This window comes from Passer domesticus, chromosome Z (assembly GCF_036417665.1).
Source record: "Passer domesticus isolate bPasDom1 chromosome Z, bPasDom1.hap1, whole genome shotgun sequence".
Taxonomy (NCBI): Eukaryota; Metazoa; Chordata; class Aves; order Passeriformes; family Passeridae; genus Passer; species Passer domesticus.
In genome coordinates this window covers 14,185,412-14,207,118 of record NC_087512.1, presented here as the reverse complement: position 1 = coordinate 14,207,118, position 21,707 = coordinate 14,185,412, and the positions used below count along the sequence as shown (strand labels likewise).

At 52.4% G+C, this 21,707-nt stretch overlaps 1 protein-coding gene and 1 long non-coding RNA gene across 2 annotated transcripts; both read right to left on the bottom strand.

Moving 5' to 3' along the window:
• Positions 1 to 2,883: 2,883 nt before the first annotated feature.
• Positions 2,884 to 5,673, bottom strand: LOC135291131 (uncharacterized). The gene is made up of 3 exons (XR_010353998.1): positions 5,216 to 5,673; positions 3,924 to 4,563; positions 2,884 to 3,783 (listed from the first exon to the last, which is right to left on the bottom strand). It is a non-coding gene; the product is annotated as an uncharacterized LOC135291131 (long non-coding RNA).
• A 4,283-nt stretch (positions 5,674 to 9,956) lies between these two features.
• On the bottom strand, positions 9,957 to 14,389 carry LOC135291130 (uncharacterized). Its single transcript, XM_064405129.1, has 6 exons — positions 13,086 to 14,389; positions 12,503 to 12,580; positions 12,299 to 12,394; positions 11,511 to 11,639; positions 10,997 to 11,147; positions 9,957 to 10,856 (listed from the first exon to the last, which is right to left on the bottom strand). Exons 1-6 carry the CDS (start codon positions 13,177 to 13,179, stop codon positions 10,493 to 10,495), a joined length of 912 nt encoding a protein of 303 aa, XP_064261199.1. The 5' UTR covers positions 13,180 to 14,389; the 3' UTR covers positions 9,957 to 10,492.
• Between the last annotated feature and the right edge of the window lie 7,318 nt (positions 14,390 to 21,707).

Below are 21,707 nucleotides of genomic sequence, written 5' to 3'. Positions count from 1 at the left end.
AGGCAACCTACGCTCAGAAGCTCTTGGACAGCCTTCTAGAGCACCTTTGGTACAGCTGTCGCTGAAGCACCACTTAACCCCCAGGTGTTCCCAGCTGCAAGCAAAGAGGCACTGACAGATTTCCACCCCTCGGGTCTCTCTCCAAGGCTCGTAAGAGTCCTATGCAGCTGACAAGCTGCAGAAACTCGGCCCATGGCATCCTCTGGAATCAAGCACACATCACTGCCCACCGTCAAGGCCGCGGAACAAAATGAGCAGAGGGCCAGAGCAGGCTGGATGGTGTCTTAGTGACATCTCCTTCCTACGTAGGACCCAGGCAGGCTGCCCAGCTGCCTCGGCCTTGGCTCTGAGCGCCATCTCGGACCCTCCATTCCTGCCCGAGGAGAGGCACCGATGAACACGGCCCTCCTGTGTTCCTTAGGCGGCCGCACGCCCAGGCTCTCCCTTACCGCGCTCCGCGCCATTGTGCTGCTCGGCGGCTCGTCACCAGCTGTGGCACCAGTGTCCCCAGAGCTCCTGCAGTGCTGCTGCTGAAGCCGCCCGCGGTGTGTGGCCTGGCAGGGCGGCTGCGCCGCCCGCAGCCCGCGGCCTCCTCGTCCCCTGCTGCCACCATTGCGCACGGGGCCCTGAGGGGCAGGCACGGGGCTGCAGGGCTGTGCCGGCCCCGCTTGCCGGGCCTCAGCCCCAGCTGCTGCCGCTGGCTGGCAGCGACCACTGCAGCAGGAAAGCACCTCTGGATTTACTGGAGTGCATACAAAAACTGCCCCTGGGCACTTCTCCTTGTGTGTTGCTCTAGCCACTTGCCAGTCCCTTGCTTGCCCGCTATAGCCCTGTTCCTTTGCCACTCACTCTCTATTTTGTTGTCCCTCCAAAGCATCTTCAAAGATCTCCATCCTGCCCCAGCCCAGACTGCGCTCTCTCCTGCTCCCTCCTGCTCATTCTGCGTCTCTTCCTCTGTCCCTGCTGCCCCTTCCCGCAGCTCCGCTCCCGTTCCCTGGCCCACTTTTGCTCCTGTTGTCTCTCCATTCTGCTTCCTGCCCCTGTCTCTTCCGTCTCTATTTCTCGGCTCCGCTCCCTGGGCCATGCTCGCTTCAGGCTCCCAGGCGAACCGGCCCGGCAGCCGCTCTCTGCAGCCGGGACACGGCGGGGAGCTCTCCTGCAGCGCCACGACAGCGGCCAATCGGGCCCGGCACCGGCGCCTCGGCCCTCGCGCCGGAGCGGGGCCGCTCCGAGGCAGCGGCGGCAGCTGGAGCTGCGGCCCGGGAAGCGGGGCCGGCACAGCCCCACAGCCCCGGGCCCGCCTCTCCCGGCCCCAGGGGCAGAGAGCAGGGATGAGGTGGCAAACCAAGGCACTGGCGACTGGGCAGAGCAACACACAAGGCAAATGCCAGGCACGGTTTTTGCCGGACCCCATTGAATCCAGAGGTGTTTTCCTGCTGCAGTGGCATGTCAGATCCCTCAGAAGCAGCCGAGGCATTTCAGAAAGTGCACTGCAGAGCATGACCATGCATATGTGCCACAGCTCTCAGTTGTGCATCTGGAAGGCTGCAGGTGTGGGTGTCTATATGACAAGAGCTTGTGAGGCTTGGTTCAGGGGTTGAGGCACAGCTCTCATCTGAACAGAGCCTTGGGCTGCCCTCTCAGGAGGTGGCTATCTCAGAGCTGCTGGTATCTCAGAGAGGCCCATGAGAGCGGGCGCAGAGGCACAGCTGGAGCTGCTGTGGAGAGCAGAGGAGAGGAACAAGGGTGAGGAGCTCAGCGGATCCCCTTCATCACTTCAAAGGGAAGAGCATTGTCTTGGGACAGTCTTTACCGCCCGAGCAAGAAGTAGAAGGACACCCCCAGAAGCCCATTGTCCAGAGATGCCTTCAAGCATCTCTCTGGCAATTGCTGCCGGCAATATCCTCCCCGCACACTGCAGGCAACAGTTAGCCTCAACAGCAGCTGTGCTGCGTTTCTTGGACAGCAGCTTTGCTGCACTCACACCTCCAGCTTTGGCTGCAGATGGCCCAGCTGGAGCAGGCATGGGCAAAGGCCTGCAGGGCCACCGTCAGTCGGACTCGTGAGCCCAGGACAGCAGTTCCCTGGCATGCTGGTTTCTTGCAGTGCCTCGCTTGCTTCATCTGAGACAGGCACTCCGTCACTTCTTTCCACCTGCAAGGCCTTCCTACATTCCATCACTTGAGAAATCGAGCAGGAAATACCCCAGTCTATACTGCCTGAGTCTTAATCTCCCTGAACTAAAAGTTAAGTCAAGTCCAAAAACAGGAATAAAGGAGCCTGCAACTGCCACACTCGCTCAAGCAAAAGATCACATCAAAGTTCTGTGTTGTATTCCAGCTCTGGGCTTTTTTCCCATACTGCGTGCGACAAGACTATAACTTTTATTATAATTATAGTCGCTGTTATCCATCTAATTTTTAAGAAGGCTCCTGTGATTGATAGGACATTCCTTCCCCTCTCACACAGCCCGGCTCCAGCTTTCTGCTCCTTGATGCTCCTCTCTTGAAGTGTGGCAACATTGAAGCTCTTCAGGGAGGGACTGCCACCACCTAAGTCACCACCTCGCGTCTCCTTGATGTGCTCGCTACTGGACAGCCTTCCCTCGCAGAATATCTTTCCCACTCTGCCCAGACCTTCTTGATTCAGGGCAGCATCCCAAATGAGCTACCAGAGAAGTTTCTGCATGTCACTGCTAGCCAGCGTGTCCCCATGCTGGTGCAGGAAAGCTTTGTGAACGGCCACTGCTGGCAAAGCAGGCTGAGGTGGCACAAGCAGCTCCTGCACTGCAGTGCAAGTTTCTCAGAGCTCCTGTCACAGCCCCAGCCCTGCTCCCAGCACTGTGCATTCTACCCCAACAGAAACAGCCACACCAGGCAAGAATTTACTGCTTTTGGAAACATATTTATTTATCAATATCAAGAAAACAATCATTATCTGCTAATACCAAGTATCACGATCACTAAATGTACCACTATCACTAAAACAATCACCATCCTCTAATATTAACTATCACTATCGCTAATACAATCGCTGTCCTCCAATATCAAATAACGCTATCATTAAAACAATCACTATCCTCTACTATTAACTATCACTATCATTAAAACAACCACCACCCTCTAATATCAAGTATCCCTACCACTATCCCTAAAAGAATCACTACCACTATCACTATTTATCACTACCACTATCACTATGTATCACTATCACTATCACTAATACAATTACCCTCCTCAAGTATCAAGTAACGCTATCCTTAAAACAATCACTATCCTCTAATATTAACTAACGCTATCATTAAAACAACCACCACCCTCTAATATCAGGTATCCCTACCACTATCCCTAAAAGAATCACTAGCACTATCACTATTTATCACTATCACTATCACTATCACTAATCATCTCTCACTATCACTAATCATCCTCCTCTAACAGATAATAGTCCTGCTGGTATTGGTAGGAGGGGCAAGAGGATGCTGTGGGCTGAGGTGACTCCAGGGAAATCCAGTGGTCCCGTGAAGAGGCGTTGTCAGCCAGAGCACAGAAGGAGCAGGTGGGCAGAGGTGACGGGTCTGCGCCCATGTTCTTGTAGCGCTGGGCGAGCTCTGCTGCAAAGAGCTCAGGAAACAGGCGGCAGCTGTCCCTGAAGCCCTTGCCTTGGGCTCTCTCGCCGCTTGCCGCTCCTTCTCCTGACTCTGCTTCACCTCTAGGCTGACCACAGCTTTCCCAGGAAGAGTGCCAGTCCTGTCCTCTTGCCTCTTTGTCCTCCTGGCTCCTCCTGTAGAAACAGATTTCCAAGAAGACTCCTCACAGATAGGAATTTGGAGCACAGGTTCCTCAGAGCCCTGCGAGGAGCCGCCTGGGCGCTCCTGCATGCTGCAAAGACTTCCTTGCCAATGGCAGCAATTAATAACTCACCTCTCTCTCTTCAGCAGCTGATGCAAGACTAGATACACAGACACTGCCCCAAGCAGAAGCAAAGCTGAGGCTGCTACTGTCCCTACTAGGATGTAGTACTTGCTGGGGTCACAGTGTCCAGCAGTCTGGGCTTTTTGCCCACCGGATGACCCTGGCAGGAGAAGAGACAATGCAAGAGTCAGCGTTTGTGCTCTGCACTAGGCATAACCCCACAGTGTGCTTCAGATGCCCAAGGACTGGCACTGCTAGTGAATCAGAACTGACATCTGATGTTGTCTTCAGAGATGGGTTCCTCTGCCTCTGGTGTCTTAGCATCAGGGACCAAGAGGAATCCCATCAAGCTCTCATGCACAAGAGCCCAGTGTGTGCCAGGGAGCAGCACTGCCCCATCTACTCCTCCGGGCTGCAGGCCCGGGCTGCGTGCTGGGCACCTGCAATTCACCCATGGAGAGCACTGCAGGGATACAGCAGAAATGCTGCTCTTTGCCCAAGACAGCATCTAGCAAGCACTCACCTGAATATTGCTCAGGCTCAGCAAGTGTCCTGGCGTCCTCTATTGGTTCTCTTTTTCCATGTGAGCCTGGCACACTGTCACTTTCTTCCACAGCTAAGGTCTCCGGCACAGTCTCAGAATCTGTCTCTTCAGAAAAAACATACATTGCACACATTAACCAGAAGCCACTGCCCCTCAGCACAAGCACGGTACCATGGCCTGGGCATTCCGGCAAGCGGCTCTGACGAGGCCGCTGTCCCCCCCCACGACAGGAGGAATGGACAGCTGGATTTTCTGCAGTGCAACAAGAAGTGCAGACCCAAACCAGCCAAGACTTAATCAACCAAATGACCCACAGAAGGAGTACCTTCAGGTTCCCCCTCACCCTTGGACTCCAGCTTCAGCCCATTCCTGAGCCTGAGCTTTGCAAGGGGCAGCCAAGGCTTGCTCTGATGTTGTTGCTGCCTCCATGCTGTGCTGAGCGTGTGCCGAACCCAAATTCAGCACTGGCCTTTGCCCAACATCTGGATGCCAATGTCTGCACAGAGCAGCCCTGGCCAGGAATGCTACAACTGCAGCAGCAGCTGGAGAAGGCCCTGGCAATCATCTGGAAGCACAGCTGCGAGCAGAGGCTGTGCTGGACCATCTCTAGGGCTCCCGGCAGGAGCTATGAAATGGAGGGGGCCTGCAGCAAGACTCTGACTGAGTGCTTCTGGCTGTCCAGGACACAGCACATGCCTACAGGAAGCAAAAGCTCAGCTTCCCGGCTGCCAGGGTTAACAGAGTGGGATATACTAACCAGATGGGGCTTCATGCAAGGCTGCCAGGAGCTCCTCTGGAACATCCGGCAATCCTTCAGGGAACTCTTCAGGAACCTTGTCATCGTTCATCCCTACTGTTAGATTTACAAAAGCACGTTAACCTATGAGGGTATTTTTCTCGTGAATAAAATAGGGAAAAGGGGCGCTCCTTTTTGTGAAGGCAGGACAGACTGACTACTCACGCTTGAGGTACCAGCTCGGAGTCAGCACGGTATCTGCCCCTCGCTCAGGGCCTGAAAGAGCACTCTCTGTCTCCACAACTACAACCAAACACCCACAAGAAGTTACCATCACGTGCACTGCCCTGATGGGCACACCTCAAGGCCTGGATGTGGAAGGCACTGAATAGGGCACGCTCAGGCAGCTCTGCATCCTCACAGCTGCAGGGGGGTCTGGCTGCCCTTGGGACACTGAGCTGGCAGCTCCCACATGAAGGGAAAAGCCGTGGCGTGCCCACATGATCTGTGTGCGGGTCAGCCCTGGAGCTGGGCCACAAGGCTGGACAACCAGAGCGGAGGGACGGACAGCCACTGCTGAGTGATGGAGAACTGCTGCTGAGCTTCCGGGCCTGACCCGACCCTCCCCACATCCTTGCTCCTTAGGAAGCTCTCTCCATGCTGCAGCCTAAAGCAGCTGCAGCCCCTCACACCTCCCCTGGAGCCTCTGCCCCTCTGCCTGCCCTGTGGTGTCTTCCTGGCTCAGCCATCCCTGCTCCCGGCCCTGCTGCTGCCAGCCAGGGCGGTGTGCTGGCCCCTGCCTGCCTACCTGCTCCCTGCCCAGCTGCTGGAGCACTCTGGGCATTCTGGGCTGGCAGGGCCACGAGAAAGAGCAGCAGGAGGTAGCGGCTCAGGACCATCATCCCCCCTGCTAGCAACACTCTGCTGCTGCTGCTGCTGCTGCTGCTGCTGCTGCTGCTGCTGCTGCTGCTGCTGCAGTGTTGCCCAGAGTGAGCACTGAAGAGCACAGTGGGGCTCTGGAACCTGACACCAAACAGAGCTCTGTGACCTCATACCAAAGTGATGGCTGTGAAGGCCCCAACGTACGCCCACGTTGCCTGTGAATTCCTGCACCTCCCCTCTATTGAATTTCCTTATTCTGCACAGGAATGGAAGGAGCCAAATGGAGAAGGGCTGGAGTATTTTGGAGGTAGCGTTGTGCATGGGAATGCAGAGGCACTCACGTCTTATTCCTCAGAAATTCCCTATAAGAAGACCTGGATGAAGTCTGCTGTAAAAAGCCCAAATTCAAGAGTGTTTCTTTGGTAGTATTTTTGTCTGAAAGAATTGTGGCAAAAACCTGCTTTTCCCATGACTTCTGCTACAGTTTCATGACCTTTGATGGCAGCACTGCTTCCATCCTCCACTGTCAGGCAAACATGGCTGTGCAGTGCTCACGCATCTCCCCCGTCAGCCTGGTTTACTCCCTTTTCCACTTCCAATGCTACTTAAAGCTCTCTCAAGGAGCCCTGCTAACTCTGGAGCCAAGAGCCTTTTTCCCTTTCAGGCACATGTAGCCCATGTGCCACCATCAGGCCTGCTGTCCTGTACACTAACCCACGCTCAAACTCCCACACTGCTGCTGGGAACACCAGGCTGCCGCCTATTCACCTCTAGAGCCTCCCTGGGTCTGGCTCACTGCACGTGGTGGAAGAAAATACCACATGCGGCCCAAGTCATCCAGAGCCCCTCAGCTCCCTCTGGCTTGTCCTCGGACACCATCAGGCACTGCCACGGGACACACACAAATGTCTTGGTTGCTGCAGATATCAGTTAACACTGCTGGCCTTTTAGCCAAGCAGCTCTTCTGGCAAATAAATATGCATGACTTCTGTGTGCCAGGCAACCTACGCTCAGAAGCTCTTGGACAGCCTTCTAGAGCACCTTTGGTACAGCTGTCGCTGAAGCACCACTTAACCCCCAGGTGTTCCCAGCTGCAAGCAAAGAGGCACTGACAGATTTCCACCCCTCGGGTCTCTCTCCAAGGCTCGTAAGAGTCCTATGCAGCTGACAAGCTGCAGAAACTCGGCCCATGGCATCCTCTGGAATCAAGCACACATCACTGCCCACCGTCAAGGCCGCGGAACAAAATGAGCAGAGGGCCAGAGCAGGCTGGATGGTGTCTTAGTGACATCTCCTTCCTACGTAGGACCCAGGCAGGCTGCCCAGCTGCCTCGGCCTTGGCTCTGAGCGCCATCTCGGACCCTCCATTCCTGCCCGAGGAGAGGCACCGATGAACACGGCCCTCCTGTGTTCCTTAGGCGGCCGCACGCCCGGGCTCTCCCTTACCGCGCTCCGTGCCATTGTGCTGCTCGGCGGCTCGTCACCAGCTGTGGCACCAGTGTCCCCAGAGCTCCTGCAATGCTGCTGCTGAAGCCGCCCGCGGTGTGTGGCCTGGCAGGGCGGCTGCGCCGCCCGCAGCCCGCGGCCTCCTCGTCCCCTGCTGCCGCCATTGCGCACGGGGCCCTGAGGGGCAGGCACGGGGCTGCGGGGCTCTGCCGGCCCCGCTTGCCGGGCCTCAGCCCCAGCTGCTGCCGCTGGCTGGCAGCGACCACTGCAGCAGGAAAGCACCTCTGGATTTACTGGAGTGCATACAAAAACTGCCCCTGGGCACTTCTCCTTGTGTGTTGCTCTAGCCACTTGCCAGTCCCTTGCTTGCCCGCTATAGCCCTGTTCCTTTGCCACTCACTCTCTATTTTGTTGTCCCTCCAAAGCATCTTCAAAGATCTCCATCCTGCCCCAGCCCAGACTGCGCTCTCTCCTGCTCCCTCCTGCTCATTCTGCGTCTCTTCCTCTGTCCCTGCTGCCCCTTCCCGCAGCTCCGCTCCCGTTCCCTGGCCCACTTTTGCTCCCGTTGTCTCTCCATTCTGCTTCCTGCCCCTGTCTCTTCCGTCTCTATTTCTCGGCTCCGCTCCCTGGGCCATGCTCGCTTCAGGCTCCCAGGCAAAGCGCCCCGACAGCCGCTCTCTGCAGCCGGGACACGGCGGGGAGCTCTCCTGCAGCGCCACGACAGTGGCCAATCGGGCCCGGCACCGGCGCCTCGGCCCTCGCGCCAGAGCGGGGCCGCTCCGAGGCAGCGGCGGCAGCTGGAGCTGCGGCCCGGGAAGCGGGGCCGGCACAGCCCCACAGCCCCGGGCCCGCCTCTCCCGGCCCCAGGGGCAGAGAGCAGGGATGAGGTGGCAAACCAAGGCACTGGCGACTGGGCAGAGCAACACACAAGGCAAATGCCAGGCACGGTTTTTGCCGGACCCCATTGAATCCAGAGGTGTTTTCCTGCTGCAGTGGCATGTCAGATCCCTCAGAAGCAGCCGAGGCATTTCAGAAAGTGCACTGCAGAGCATGACCATGCACATGTCCCACAGCTCTCAGTTGTGCATCTGGAAGGCTGCAGGTGTGGGTGTCTATATGACAAGAGCTTGTGAGGCTTGGTTCAAGGGTTGAGGCACAGCTCTCATCTGAACAGAGCCTTGGGCTGCCCTCTCAGGAGGTGGCTATCTCAGAGCTGCTGGTATCTCAGAGAGGCCCATGAGAGCGGGCGCAGAGGCACAGCTGGAGCTGCTGTGGAGAGCAGAGGAGAGGAACAAGGGTGAGGAGCTCAGCGGATCCCCTTCATCACTTCAAAGGGAAGAGCATTGTCTTGGGACAGTCTTTACCGCCCGAGCAAGAAGTAGAAGGACACCCCCAGAAGCCCGTTGTCCAGAGATGCCTTCAAGCATCTCTCTGGCAATTGCTGCCGGCAATATCCTCCCCGCACACTGCAGGCAACAGTTAGCCTCAGCAGCAGCTGTGCTGCGTTTCTTGGACAGCAGCTTTGCTGCACTCACACCTCCAGCTTTGGCTGCAGATGGCCCAGCTGGAGCAGGCATGGGCAAAGGCCTGCAGGGCCACTGTCAGTCGGACTCGTGAGCCCAGGACAGCAGTTCCCTGGCATGCTGGTTTCTTGCAGTGCCTCGCTTGCTTCATCTGAGACAGGCACTCCGTCACTTCTTTCCACCTGCAAGGCCTTCCTACATTCCATCACTTGAGAAATCGAGCAGGAAATACCCCAGTCTATACTGCCTGAGTCTTAATCTCCCTGAACTAAAAGTTAAGTCAAGTCCAAAAACAGGAATAAAGGAGCCTGCAACTGCCACACTCGCTCAAGCAAAAGATCACATCAAAGTTCTGTGTTGTATTCCAGCTCTGGGCTTTTTTCCCATAGTGCGTGCGACAAGACTGTAACTTTTATTATAATTATAGTCGCTGTTATCCATCTAATTTTTAAGAAGGCTCCTGTGATTGATAGGACATTCCTTCCCCTCTCACACAGCCCGGCTCCAGCTTTCTGCTCCTTGATGCTCCTCTCTTGAAGTGTGGCAACATTGAAGCTCTTCAGGGAGGGACTGCCACCACCTAAGTCACCACCTCGCGTCTCCTTGATGTGCTCGGTAGTGGACAGCCTTCCCTCGCAGAACATCTTTCCCACTCTGCCCAGACCTTCTTGATTCAGGGCAGCATCCCAAATGAGCTCCCAGAGAAGTTTCTGCATGTCACTGCTAGCCAGCGTGTCCCCATGCTGGTGCAGGAAAGCTTTGTGAACGGCCACTGCTGGCAAAGCAGGCTGAGGTAGCACAAGCAGCTCCTGCACTGCAGTGCAAGTTTCTCAGAGCTCCTGTCACAGCCCCAGCCCTGCTCCCAGCTCTGTGCATTCTACCCCAACAGAAACAGCCACACCAGGCAAGAATTTACTGCTTTTGGAAACATATTTATTTATCAATATCAAGAAAACAATCATTATCTGCTAATACCAAGTATCACGATCACTAAATGTACCACTATCACTAAAACAATCACCATCCTCTAATATTAACTATCACTATCGCTAATACAATCGCTGTCCTCCAATATCAAATAACGCTATCATTAAAACAATCACTATCCTCTACTATTAACTATCACTATCATTAAAACAACCACCACCCTCTAATATCAAGTATCCCTACCACTATCCCTAAAAGAATCACTACCACTATCACTATTTATCACTACCACTATCACTATGTATCACTATCACTATCACTAATACAATTACCCTCCTCAAGTATCAAGTAACGCTATCCTTAAAACAATCACTATCCTCTAATATTAACTAACGCTATCATTAAAACAACCACCACCCTCTAATATCAGGTATCCCTACCACTATCCCTAAAAGAATCACTAGCACTATCACTATTTATCACTATCACTATCACTATCACTAATCATCTCTCACTATCACTAATCATCCTCCTCTAACAGATAATAGTCCTGCTGGTATTGGTAGGAGGGGCAAGAGGATGCTGTGGGCTGAGGTGACTCCAGGGAAATCCAGTGGTCCCGTGAAGAGGCGTTGTCAGCCAGAGCACAGAAGGAGCAGGTGGGCAGAGGTGACGGGTCTGCGCCCATGTTCTTGTAGAGCTGGGCGAGCTCTGCTGCAAAGAGCTCAGGAAACAGGCGGCAGCTGTCCCTGAAGCCCTTGCCTTGGGCTCTCTCGCCGCTTGCCGCTCCTTCTCCTGACTCTGCTTCACCTCTAGGCTGACCACAGCTTTCCCAGGAAGAGTCCCAGTCCTGTCCTCTTGCCTCTTTGTCCTCCTGGCTCCTCCTGTAGGAACAGATTTCCAAGAAGACTCCTCACAGATAGGAATTTGGAGCACAGGTTCCTCAGAGCCCTGCGAGGAGCCGCCTGGGCGCTCCTGCATGCTGCAAAGACTTCCTTGCCAATGGCAGCAATTAATAACTCACCTCTCTCTCTTCAGCAGCTGATGCAAGACTAGATACACAGACACTGCCCCAAGCAGAAGCAAAGCTGAGGCTGCTACTGTCCCTACTAGGATGTAGTACTTGCCGGGGTCACGGTGTCCAGCAGTCTGGGCTTTTTGCCCACCGGATGACCCTGGCAGGAGAAGAGACAATGCAAGAGTCAGCGTATGTGCTCTGCACTAGGCATAACCCCACAGTGTGCTTCAGATGCCCAAGGACTGGCACTGCTAGTGGATCAGAACTGACATCTGATGTTGTCTTCAGAGATGGGTTCCTCTGCCTCTGGTGTCTTAGCATCAGGGACCAAGAGGGATCCCATCAAGCTCTCATGCACAAGAGCCCAGTGTGTGCCAGGGAGCAGCACTGCCCCATCTACTCCTCCGGGCTGCAGGCCCGGGCTGCGTGCTGGGCACCTGCAATTCACCCATGGAGAGCACTGCAGGGATACAGCAGAAATGCTGCTCTTTGCCCAAGACAGCATCTAGCAAGCACTCACCTGAATATTGCTCAGGCTCAGCAAGTGTCCTGGCGTCCTCTATTGGTTCTCTTTTTTCATGTGAGCCTGGCACACTGTCACTTTGTTCCACAGCTAAGGTCTCCGGCACAGTCTCAGAATCTGTCTCTTCTGAAAAAAAAAAAAAAAAACAAGCATTGCACACATTAACCAGAAGCCACTGCCCCTCAGCACAAGCACGGTACCATGGCCTGGACATTCCGGCAAGCGGCGCTGACGAGGCTGCTGTCCCCCCCAAGACAGGAGGAATGGACAGCTGGATTTTCTGCAGTGCAACAAGAAGTGCAGACCCAAACCAGCCAAGACTTAATCAACCAAATGACCCACAGAAGGAGTACCTTCAGGTTCCCCCTCACCCTTGGACTCCAGCTTCAGCCCATTCCTGAGCCTGAGCTTTGCAAGGGGCAGCCAAGGCTTGCTCTGATGTTGTTGCTGCCTCCATGCTGTGCTGAGCGTGTGCCGAACCCAAATTCAGCACTGGCCTTTGCCCAACATCTGGATGCCAATGTCTGCACAGAGCAGCCCTGGCCAGGAATGCTACAACTGCAGCAGCAGCTGGAGAAGGCCCTGGCAATCATCTGGAAGCACAGCTGCCAGCAGAGGCTGTGCTGGACCATCTCTAGGGCTCCCTGCAGGAGCTGTGAAATGGAGTGGGCCTGCAGCAAGACTCTGACTGAGTGCTTCTGGCTGTCCAGGACACAGCACATGCCTACAGGAAGCAAAAGCTCAGCTTCCCAGCTGCCAGGGTTAACAGAGTGGGATATACTAACCAGATGGGGCTTTATCCAAGGCTGCCAGGAGCTCCTCTGGAACAGCCGGCAATCCTTCAGGGAACTCTTCAGGAACCTTGTCATCGTTCATCCCTACTGTTAGATTTACAAAAGCACGTTAACCTATGAGGGTATTTTTCTCGTGAATAAAATAGGGAAAAGGGGCGCTCCTTTTTGTGAAGGCAGGACAGACTGACTACTCACGCTTGAGGTACCAGCTCGGAGTCAGCACGGTATCTGCCCCTCGCTCAGGGCCTGAAAGAGCACTCTCTGTCTCCACAACTACAACCAAACACCCACAAGAAGTTACCATCACGTGCACTGCCCTGATGGGCACACCTCAAGGCCTGGATGTGGAAGGCACTGAATAGGGCATGCTCAGGCAGCTCTGCATCCTCACAGCTGCAGGGGGGTCTGGCTGCCCTTGGGACACTGAGCTGGCAGCTCCCACATGAAGGGAAAAGCCGTGGCGTGCCCACATGATCTGTGTGCGGGTCAGCCCTGGAGCCGGGCCACAAGGCTGGACAACCAGAGCAGAGGGACGGACAGCCACTGCTGAGTGATGGAGAACTGCTGCTGAGCTTCCGGGCCTGACCCGACCCTCCCCACATCCTTGCTCCTTAGGAAGCTCTCTCCATGCTGCATCCTAAAGCAGCTGCAGCCCCTCACACTTCCCCTGGAGCCTCTGCCCCTCTGCCTGCCCCGTGCTGCCTTCCTGGCTCAGCCATCCCTGCTCCCGGCCCTGCTGCTGCCAGCCAGGGCGGTGTGCTGGCCCCTGCCTGCCTACCTGCTCCCTGCCCAGCTGCTGGAGCACTCTGGGCATTCTGGGCTGGCAGGGCCACGAGAAAGAGCAGCAGGAGGTAGCGGCTCAGGACCATCATCCCCCCTGCTAGCAACACTCTGCTGCTGCTGCTGCTGCTGCTGCTGCTGCTGCTGCTGCAGTGTTGCCCAGAGTGAGCACTGAAGAGCACAGTGGGGCTCTGGAACCTGACATCAAACAGAGCTCTGTGACCTCATACCAAAGTGATGGCTGTGAAGGCCCCAACGTACGCCCACGTTGCCTGTGAATTCCTGCACCTCCCCTCTATTGAATTTCCTTATTCTGCACAGGAATGGAAGGAGCCAAATGGAGAAGGGATGGAGTATTTTGGAGGCAGCGTTGTGCATGGGAATGCAGAGGCACTCACGTCTTATTCCTCGGAAATTCCCTATAAGATGACCTGGATGAAGGCTGCTGTAAAAAGCCCAAAGTCAAGAGTGTTTCTTTGGTAGTATTTTTGTCTGAAAGAATTGTGGCAAAACCCTGCTTTTCCCATGACTTCTGCTACAGTTTCATGACCTTTGATGGCAGCACTGCTTCCATCCTCCACTGTCACGCAAACATGGCTGTGCAGTGCTCACGCATCTCCCCCGTCAGCCTGGTTTACTCCCTTTTCCACTTCCAATGCTACTTAAAGCTCTCTCAAGGAGCCCTGCTAACTCTGGAGCCAAGAGCCTTTTTCCCTTTCAGGCACATGTAGCCCATGTGCCACCATCAGGCCTGCTGTCCTGTACACTAACCCACGCTCAAACTCCCACACTGCTGCTGGGAACACCAGGCTGCCGCCTATTCACCTCTAGAGCCTTCCTGGGTCTGGCTCACTGCACGTGGCGGAAGAAAATACCACATGCGGCCCAGATCCCTCAAGCAGTCATCCAGAGCCCCTCAGCTCCCTCTGGCTTGTTCTCGGACACCATCAGGCACCGCCCACCACGGGACACACACAAATGTCTTGGTTGCTGCAGATATCAGTTAACACTGCTGGCCTTTTAGCCGAGCAGCTCTTCTGGCAAATAAATATGCATGACTTCTGTGTGCCAGGCAACCTATGCTCAGAAGCTCTTGGACAGCCTTCTAGAGCACCTTTGGTACAGTTGTCGCTGAAGCACCACTTAACCCCCAGGTGTTTCCAGCTGCAAGCAAAGAGGCACTGACAGATTTCCACCCCTCGGGTCTCTCTCCAAGGCTCGTAAGAGTCCTATGCAGCTGACAAGCTGCAGAAACTCGGCCCATGGCATCCTCTGGAATCAAGCACACATCACTGCCCACCGTCAAGGCAGCGGAACAAAATGAGCAGAGGGCCAGAGCAGGCTGGACGCTGTCTTGGTGACATCTCCTTCCTACGTAGGACCCAGGCAGGCTGCCCAGCTGCCTCGGCCTTGGCTCTGAGCGCCATCTCGGGCCCTCCATTCGTGCCCGAGGAGAGGCACCGATGAACACGGCCCTCCTGTGTTCCTTAAGCGGCCACACGCCCAGGGTCTCCCTTACCGCGCTCCGCGCCATTGTGCTGCTCGGCGGCTCGTCACCAGCTGTGGCACCAGTGTCCCCAGAGCTCCTGCAGTACTGCTGCTGAAGCCGCCCGCGGCTTGTGGCCCGGCAGGGCGGCTGCACTGCCCGCAGCCCGCTGCCTCCGCGTCCCCTGCTGCCGCCATTGCGCACGGGGCCCTGGGGGGCGGGCACGGGGCTGCGGGGCTGTGCCGGCCCCGCTTGCCGGGCCTCAGCCCCAGCTGCTGCCGCTGGCTGGCAGCGACCACTGCAGCATGAAAATGAATTAAATGGGCAGGAGATCTTTCTCCTTTTTAATGCCTTTATTGAGAAGGATCAGCTCAGGTGGGGAGAAATCGACCGGTTGCGCCCACGCCGCCTTCTCCCAGGCCTGGCATGGAGAAGGAGGATGATGCAGCTTTGTCCGCTGGTCTGCAGACAGAGCTGAGGATTCCGTCCTCACGGGAGAGTAGCAGATTCCTGGCTTGTTTGTCTAACACCCCGGGGTCTCTCTCTAATCAGTATCTTTTCAGGTTAGGGTGAGAAGCAAAAGGGCCCAAGCATGTACGGGACTACCCTCCCATCCTTAGACGTCACTTAAGTCACTTGTTGGCTCGTGATTTTAGGGTTTTTTCTTGTAAAAACTGTAAAAATTCAGGGCGCAATGCATTTCTCATCCGCATACTGGCTCTGATGTCACTCATATTCTCTTTGCCTTGGAGGGTCTGTCCTGGTGTCTTCTTGGCAAGCGGCCAGCATCAGGGTAACAATGGTTAATCACCGGCCATGAATGGGTAATTGAGGAGCTTTCGTTGGGCAGCGAAACCATAGAGGTCTGACTCGTCTGACTTGTTTTTCAACTCTGAAACTCAAAAAAATACGACTTTCTATTCATAATGGTCCCCCCTTTTTTTCTTTGATCAGGCTTAAGCTTAGGCTTGCATCAACTTATAATTTTTGGCTCATTAACATAGAATTTCCTATATTTTTTGTATTGATTATAAATTTCCTGAGCACTCTGGTAATCATATTTACCAAATTTCATTACCTTTTTTGGTTTTTTCACGTTAATTTCTTTAGAGATCTTTAGGTTATTCTGTACATAGATGTCCCTATTTTTGTTAAACAGGGAAATATGAACAGACTAACAAGTGTACCCACAGTGAAGGTTATAGTTTTCCAACTTTTTTTTGAAAGTCCATAGATTATCCCACCAACTGGAATCAAGTGTAGGAGTCTTTTGATTTCTTAAATATGCTAGTTTTCTTATTTCATTTAAAGTGTTTCTAATGACGGCTACAATTAATTTGATTTGATAAATTACTGTTTTGGTTTGGTTGAGTTGGTCATTAATATGATTAAGAGCTAATGCGGTCTGATTAGATATTACTTCTAATTCTGATTGTAGTTTCAAAATTTTGTTTAACATATATTGCTTCTTCAGTTTTGTTTTTCTCAAATCCTCATATATAGGAACTCTTAAACTTGATCCAGATTCTTTGTGTATTATAAAGACAGATTGTTTTATAATTCTAATGATGCCACCACTAGACCAGTCTCTTGGCAATTCAGTGGATGTTGTGGTACCATTGACCCAAAACAGGTGTTTAGGGGTTTCCTGAAAGATATTAGTTTTTGTCGTGCCCTCCCAATATTTAGAAATACTTTTTCCTTTGACCAGATTTACCTGGCTTGCTTTAGTAGTATCACGTTCAAAGCTCCACCAGGCTTCTCCTACAGGGTGCTCTCCCAGGAGAGCTGCCTAAAGGTGGCAGTGCTCCGAGCCATCCAATATATTTTCTTATTCTCTTGATAAAGGATCAATTGGGAGAGGTTAACATAATTGTTGTGGACTCTCAGCAAGGAACTTACTTCTTTCTCAATAGAGAGGTTGGTAGTACTCATTGCATAGCTCTCTTGGGCTCTCCAGAGCACCACCAGCAACCAGAGCCATCACTACTACCCTTCCCAAGAGTCCGGTATGGGTCATCTTGCACAGCCTGCCCACCCAGCCTTGCCTCTTGTGGATTTTACTGAGAAGAAGTCTCCAAGCTCTTTAGAGTCTCTTGCTCCTCGGGTTAAACCTCTCTTGATCTGTCCCTGCTAATTTGGTCTCTCCTAGGGGAGCACTCTGGAGAAGATTAACCTGGGGTCTTTGGTACTAAGTTGGGACGACTTAACCAGAATTACTTATTAACAATTTTTAACTTTTACAAATTTCTTAAAACACTTCAAGACATGTTATGATTCTAAACTTTTTTCTTATGCAGTTCATCAGTCTTTTTGAATGTCAACTTTAAGTCGTTTGGTCCTTTTATAATAGTATACTCAGCTGAATTAACTCCTGATGCGGTTGAATCCTGTCCTGAGTTAGAGTGTGAGGGTAGTGTAGAATCTGGTCCAATACCAGAGGGAGACACTGACGAATCTTGTCCAATGCCCGGGGGTGAGAGTGGTGTGGAATCTGGTCCAATATCAGGGGGAGACACTGACGAATCTTGTCCAATGCTCAGGGGTGGGACTGGTTCTTTAATTCTCGTGATGTGGGTCCAACCTTTTTCTCTGGTTCGCACAGCAGAATTAGCGATGAGGAGTACCTGAAAGGGGCCTTCAAATTTAGGCATTAATGGTCTATAATTCCAGGATTTTATTAAAACCCAGTCTCCTGGTTGATGTCGTGTGCTTTTGTATCAAGAGGGGAGGTTTGGGGGAGGTATCCTCTTTTTCTAAGTCCTTCTAGAGTTCTTCCAATTACTTCTAAATATTTCCTTGTAGCTTCTTCTCCTTCCAGATAGTCTCCTGTGCTACAGGATGTTAACAAGAATGGCTACTTTTTGGCAAATTAAACACCCTTTTGCGATTGCTTTTGCTAGGTCATATACGCTTATGCACAGGTTATTTCTTAGGAAATAATCACATAGTCCTTGGACTCCCCAGTGGGTTAATTTCTGTAGTTCTGTTAGCACCATCCCAGCAAGTGCTTTGTTTAGCAACACCCGTCCGTCTGATGTTAACCACTCCCCCATTGCCCTTGATGTAACTTTAAATTTCACAAAATATGAGTTCTTCTCTTCTTTTTCCCTATTCAGGTGTGGTTTTTGCTTAAAAAAACTTTTACCAGATGCCCTGGTCCTAAAGTTGCTTCCTTTACTATCTTGATCAGCTAGCAAAGGTTTCACAACTTTAGGACCAGGGTGGGGTCCAGTTGCTCCACAGTAATAGCAGCAGCTTTCACTCAAAGGGACTCGAGGCCTCTCCATGCCTGCTGCTGGTGGTGGACCCCCCCACTCTTTTGTAGCCTTGGACTGCAGGAAAGGGTTGCTTGCCCCCACACTTTCTCTAGCTATAGAGACCATGATCCTAGCTTTGGCCTTTGCTTTTTCTTCTTCCCTCCTTAAATACACTTTCAATGCTTCCCTCAATAACTCATTAATGTCTTTTTCTTGCCAATCCTCAATCTTTTCCAGTTTTTTCCATATATCAGGCCAAGATTTAGTAACAAAATGGACTTTTAGAAGCACTTCCCCCTCTTTGGTGTCTGGGTCTATTCTAGAATACAATTGAAAGTTTCGCTTCAGGCGATTAAGCCAAGTGGCAGGAGTTTCATCTTTCTCCTGTATACCCTCAAATGACAGTTTTGTATTAGTTCCTTTGGGAATTGATTCTCTGATCCCCCCGAATTATCAAAGACCTGTACTCTATCATGGCTTTCCTCCCTGCTTCCTGGTTAGGGTTCCAATTCGGATCCACTAGTGGCAATTTTTCTTCACCTGATGGCACTTGGAGCCCTGGACGATTATCTTTTTCCCAAATTCTTATGCTTGCAGCCCTAATCATTCGGGACTCTTCTGGGGAAAATAATATATTTAGAATGGAATTCATCTCCCCCCAAGTGTAGATATTTGGACCTAAGAACTGATCCACTTGGTTAGCAATGCCTACGGGGTCTTCAACTAAATTCCCTAACTCCTTCTTGAATCCTCTCACCTCAGAAGCAGTTAGAGAAGCATTTACAAAACCAACACCTCCTGCTACTCCTCCCATAGGAACTTCTCTAAGAGGAAAAAGTCTCTCTACTGGGGAGGTCTTGGATCGGGTACCACAGTATGGCCCATCTTCAGACACAAGATTATTCATTTGAGGGGTATTAGTATTAGCTTGGACCTGCTGTAGGTCAATGGCTGTACCTGGTGATAAGGGGTTACTAGATAAGGAAGCATTTGTGTCCCAGTTAGGAGGAGGTGGAGGGACAGCAGTAGGAGGGGGAGAAGAGCTTGGGTACATGTTAGGTGGAGCTGGAGAAGGGGTGGAGCATGCAGCAGGTGGAGTGGGTATTAGTGGTGGTGCAGAAGCAGCTAAAGGAGTCGAAGGGGGTGGTGAGGGAATGGCCCCCATGGCAGCCAGGAGAAGAACTGGATCTACTATTTGAGGTGCTCGAAGGAGAGGATTATAGGGTGGAGGGGCATCAGGAGGCAAGTAGTCTAGGGGGTCCCATCTTTTACCAATTTCTTTAACTCCAGCATCTCCTCTTTCATTCCCTTCTTTCTTGCTCTGCACTTTACAAATTTGCTCTCCTTCATTCTTTATAGCATTCAACCAACAAGCTACATATAATAATTGCTCAGCATCGGTATCTTCTCGAGCCGTCAGATAGTTACTCAGCTGTTGACACATCCACTTGTCTTTCGTCCCACACCACGGCCATCCTCCTTGCACCTCTAATTCTGGCCACACTTCTGAATAGTAATGACTCATCTTAACTTTATCTAATCCTTCTGTGGCTTCTATAGAGTCCCATTTCTCTAATAGTTCACCTAGGGGACTGTGGGGAGGTATATCCTTCAGTCTTTGGCCACTTTTTTTACTATTGCACCCTCCCATATTTTTCTGCCTCAAAACAAATCACAAAGATGCCTTTTTCTCTAAAGGAAATATGTCTTATTTAAGAAGTCTCGACCTCCTGCCAAAACTCCAATTTCTCTGACCCTTTTCATCAAGACTTTGTTGAGACCTTGGCCTTCTCTTGCCAAGACTCAACAAACAAACAAAACAAAAAAAATCCTCGAGGCCCTGGCCTCTGAGGTTTGCCTGACCTCCTTGGTCAGGACTTAGAGAGACCTTGACCTCCTTTGCCAAGACTCAACCAACCAAACCTCGAGGCCCTGGCCTCTGAGGTATGCCTGACCTCCTTCGTCAGGACTTGGTTTGCCTGCAGGGCTTTTAAACCTTCCCGAATCCTTCTCGGGACTTGTGAGTTGCCTGACCTCCTTCGTCAGGACTTTGAGAGATCTCGGCCTCCTCTGCAGAGACTCAACCAGCCAAACCTCGAGACCCTGGCCTCTGAGGGGTGCCTGACCTCCTTTGTCAGGACAAAACTGCCTGATATTCTAAATCGCCTAACTTCCTTCGTTAGGACCTGTATCGGGCTTTTGGGGTGCGTGCCACTCACACAGTATTTCCTCCGCACGCCCGGAGGGGGGTCCTCTTTACCCCTTTGGAGGCGCCTCAGTCACCAAATCCATTCACTTCCCCCTGTTCCCGGGGGTGCGGAACCGCGGTACTGAGGGGTCCTCACTCGCTTCGAGGGGCTGAGCTGCCGGCCCTCGTCTCACTCACACACACTCGCTCGCCTCCCTCTCTCGCTGCCGGATATTCTCACCAATCCGGCGCTGCTCCGTGCCACTGTCCCAAGCCGATCTTCTGTGGTCCCGATAGCCAGCTGTCCTGCAGGTCCAGGGTGGGCAGCCGTCCCAGTCCTGGTATCCTCTTCAGGCGTGGCTATCCCAGACGAGTCCCCCAAGCTGAAATAAATGGGCAGGAGATCTTTCTCCTTTTTAATGCCTTTATCAAGAAGAATCAGCTCAAGTGGGGAGAAATCGACGGGTTGCGCCCACGCCGCCGCTGCTCCCAGGCATGGCACGGAGAAGGAGAAATCTGCTACTCTCCCGTGAGGACAGAATCCTGAGCTCTGCCTACAGACCAGCGGACAAAGCTGCATCATCCTCCTTCTCTGTGCCACGCCTGGGAGCAACAGCGGCGTGGGCGCGACCCGTCGATTTCTCCCCACATGAGCTGACTCTTCTTAATAAAGGCATTAAAAAGGAGAAAGATCTCCTGCACATTTATTTCACATAGGACTCTTATGAGCCTTGGAGAGAGACCCGAGGGGTGGAAATCTGTCAGTGCCTCTTTGCTTGCAGCTCAAAACACCTGGGGGTTAAGTGGTGCTTCAGGGACAACTGTACCAAAGGTGCTCTAGAAGGCTGTCCAAGAGCTTCTGAGCATAGGTTTCCTGGCACACATAAGTCATGAATATTTTACTTGCCAGATGAGCTGCTCGGCTAAAAGGCCACCGGTGTTAACTGATATCTGCAGCAACCAAGACATTTGTGTGTGTCCCGTGGCGGTACATCATTTTTAGATATATGGTTAGTAAGTCGTGGAAATAAAACGTGTATAAAATATACTTGTGTAAAGGAAATGGGTGGTACACTGGGGGATGGAGAAATTCTTCCCCAGGATGGCGAAACTACAGCAGATGGGCAGAGAGGCATTCACAACATTTACAGTCTTAGAAAGCCTCGGCTTCAAAGGAGATGGGCATTTACAAAAGCATGCACCCATTGACACCCAAGAGATGATGGCCCAGACATGATATCTATCTGAGTTGACCAGAGCCATCAACACCTTCCATCTGAATACCAGATTCTGGGTATCAAGGAAGTGCATTATTCTATTCCCAGACGAAGTCTTTGTGCAGCCCGAACCGGAGAAAGAAACTAATTTGAATATGAAGAACTTAGAAAGAAACAAAGGCACTCTGCTGCGGGCAAAATAAATCGTATAAGAACCACTGCCTCAGAGCAGCCAGTGTGGACGAGGCGGATTTGGTGCTAGTGAGGCCAAACCCACGTCCACCCAGCTCGCCTCCCGGGGTGTTACGCTGTCCGATTGATTGGTGGCTGTCGGGACTGTATTACAGTAGCGAAATAAATTCTATTTTTAATTTTTTATTAAAATTGGCTATTTTTCCTTTTTCATTTATAACAATTTGGTGACTAGCCTGACGTGATTTGATAAGGATTCCAGAGTCCCATCTCGAGG

Coding starts and splice junctions, on each gene's coding strand:
- LOC135291130 (XM_064405129.1), bottom strand. CDS start 13,179: ATGATGGTCCTGAGCCGCTACCTCCTGCTGCTCTTTCTCGTGGCCCTG. Junction 12,581..13,085: donor AGCAGCTGGGCAGGGAGCAG/GTAGGCAGGCAG, acceptor GTTTGGTTGTAG/TTGTGGAGACAGAGAGTGCT. Junction 11,148..11,510: donor TGAGCCTGAGCAATATTCAG/GTGAGTGCTTGC, acceptor TTCTCCTGCCAG/GGTCATCCGGTGGGCAAAAA.